General features: G+C 36.1%; 1 protein-coding gene across 1 annotated transcript; it reads right to left on the minus strand.

The window, feature by feature from the left end:
• Positions 1-1,142: 1,142 nt before the first annotated feature.
• LOC134635317 (olfactory receptor 1500-like) lies at positions 1,143-2,114 on the minus strand. The gene has a single exon (XM_063484711.1). The coding sequence runs from the start codon at positions 2,112-2,114 to the stop codon at positions 1,143-1,145; it is 972 nt and encodes a 323-aa protein (XP_063340781.1).
• Positions 2,115-2,680: the final 566 nt, after the last annotated feature.

Consider the following 2,680-nt stretch of genomic DNA (forward strand, 5'->3'; position numbering starts at 1 on the left):
ATATTTTATACTACATGTATCTTGTCACTACACATTCAGGTGAGCCTTGCTGACTTCTAAGAAAATGACTTGCATAAGGAGGTTGCCACAGGAAACCTCACCCTTGCTGAGTCTGCCGTTGTGAACAGGAACCAACTGGCTTCTGTTTCCCTTAAGATAGGCTTGACCAGTTACTTACTAGCAGTTGAACGTATATGTTTTATGCTTAGTAAGGAGTTGTATGTTATCTCTTCCTACATGTGTCTGTGACGCAAACATGCTTGAGTATAAATAAAGCTGACTGCAAAGCCTCGGTGTGAGTATCACCCGATCACTCACCCGTGCGCACGTAGTTCTCTGAACAAAACTCTGACTGTTTTTGTATTCCTTCAATGTGTTTTATAATGTCTTACCACTGACAGATGATGAACAAGGATCACTCAGAAGTGTTCGTCTATGCTCTCGTGTCAGGCGCTTCAGTAGATTACTCGTCTTATTAACAGCAGTCGATAGTTTTTTCTCCCCAGGACATAGCTTACATATTACTGTAATATTCTTGTCTGCTTGTTTCAGAAAAGTGAAGAGACGGGAATATGTCCATTTCATAAAACAGCCACACGTTTCAGCCGAGTCTGACAGCTTCCGCTTTAGAATACGACTATGCAGCAAACTGGCGCGAAATGACGTGCACCTGCACTACAGCGATGTTAAAGCGGCAGAGTTTACTTCTACGTTTAGAAGATAAATTATTGTAATTAAATAATGATATTCAGTGAGTTTAATTATTTTACAATGTAATGCAAGTACATTATAAGTAACTGTAATTAAAATACCTAAAAATGAACAGTAATTAGTTACTCTACTTTTTCAGTGGAAAAGTAATTTAATTACACTAACGCGTTACTTAGTAACGCATTACACCCAACACTGAATATTTTAAACTTTTTCTTTTATTAATAATTTTAATTTACAGTGACAAATACATACTATAGTATTTAACAGTGGATATGAAGACTAAAGCGTTAGTCTTTTATCACAACTAATGTATGTGTCTTAAGATGCAGTATTCTGTATAAAATACTTGGTCAGCATTTTCAGCTTTAAAAAATTATTGACATTATATGGTAGTGGGCACTGCAGAAGTTCAAGTCTAAATCCTTTTTTTAATATTTTGTGGCAATTTTAGATGTAACTCGAGTTTTCAGCAACTTCTTTAATGACTCTTTGATCTCCTGTGTCTGAAGAACATAGATAATCGGGTTTAACATGGGAGGCAATACAGTGGTAATAGAAAGGCTTATGATCCTAGCATTTGGATGTATTACACTCCCAAAGATATATACAAATGTAATTGGAAAGAAATAAATTGCCACTAATGAAAGGTGACCTGTGCAAGTTGTAAAAGCTTTCACTCTTTCCTTATATTTAGAAATTTTTGACAAAGAATAGCCAATACAGCAGTAACTTCCCACGATAAATGCCAGTGGAAACCCAAGAATTATAACTGGTGCCAAAACAGCAATTACACGATTGGGGATAACATCATTGCAGCCAAGACGATACATAGGACCATGATCACAGAAATAGCTTTCAATAACGACAGATTTACAAAAAGAAAGTCTTGTGAGAAGGCCAACTGTAATGAGCATAAGAGTTATGGCAAAAAGCCAGAAAAAAGCGATCAAAGATAAAATGAGCTTGTGGCTCACTCTCATTTGATAGTGCAGAGGGTACATGATAGCCATGACTCTGTCAAATGACAATACAACCAGATTAAAAGCCTGCATCGCATATAAAGTAAAGCTGAAAAACATGAAAGTCATGCAGTCATTGTAGGAAATATAATAATGGTTTAACAGAGAAATGTCAAGAACCTTTGGCATCAAAGCAGAGCTACTTGACAGGTCTGTAAATGCAAGATTAAAAACAGCAATATATTTAGGACTTCTCAAGGTATGATCCAAAGTTAATACAGTTATCACTAATGTGTTTCCCACCACTGCAAGAATGTAAATAAAACACAGAAAGACAAAATAATATCTAATATTAGGTATGCCAATAAAACCACTTATTATAAAATATGCAGGTCGCACAAAGGTGATGTTGTTCTCAGCAGCTGAGTTAATCAATGCCATGTAAAGAGCTTCTGTTAATCTTCTATAATTCTCCGTACTCTATCCTTTGTGTAGGCTGCCCCTAGTTTGTGAAGGCTAGCTACAAATATAAGCAAAGCAACTTTGTGCTCTGATACTTATAGCAGTGCTCTGTTCTCTTGTGTACTGCTCTCCTCATGTGTGTGCATGTGTACATGTGTGCATAGGTAGTTCAGCAGCCAGCCAAACACCATTCAACAGAATACGGGAGTCAGATTATAGTGTCCAAGCTCCAGGTGCTTTATTTTAGGTTGCAGCTGTACAGCAGGTCACAGTGGTTGTATCGGACTACCTGGGTTCACAAATGTTATCCACCCACTTAAAAAAATAAATAAAAATAGGCTTGTTCCTTGTGTTCTTGACAGCTACAGGTCAATCTCATAATTCCCATTCATTGCTAAGATTTCAGAAATAATTGTTGCTACAAATAATATTATTATTGTTAATAATAATAACTTAATTATATCACCCCTTTCAAAACATCAAGTTACAAAGTGCTTCACAGTTCAAATAAAAGCCACACATAGAAGTTAAATCTACATGTTAAA

Source organism: Pelmatolapia mariae, linkage group LG10_11, assembly GCF_036321145.2.
Source record: "Pelmatolapia mariae isolate MD_Pm_ZW linkage group LG10_11, Pm_UMD_F_2, whole genome shotgun sequence".
In the NCBI taxonomy this organism is placed as follows: Eukaryota; Metazoa; Chordata; class Actinopteri; order Cichliformes; family Cichlidae; genus Pelmatolapia; species Pelmatolapia mariae.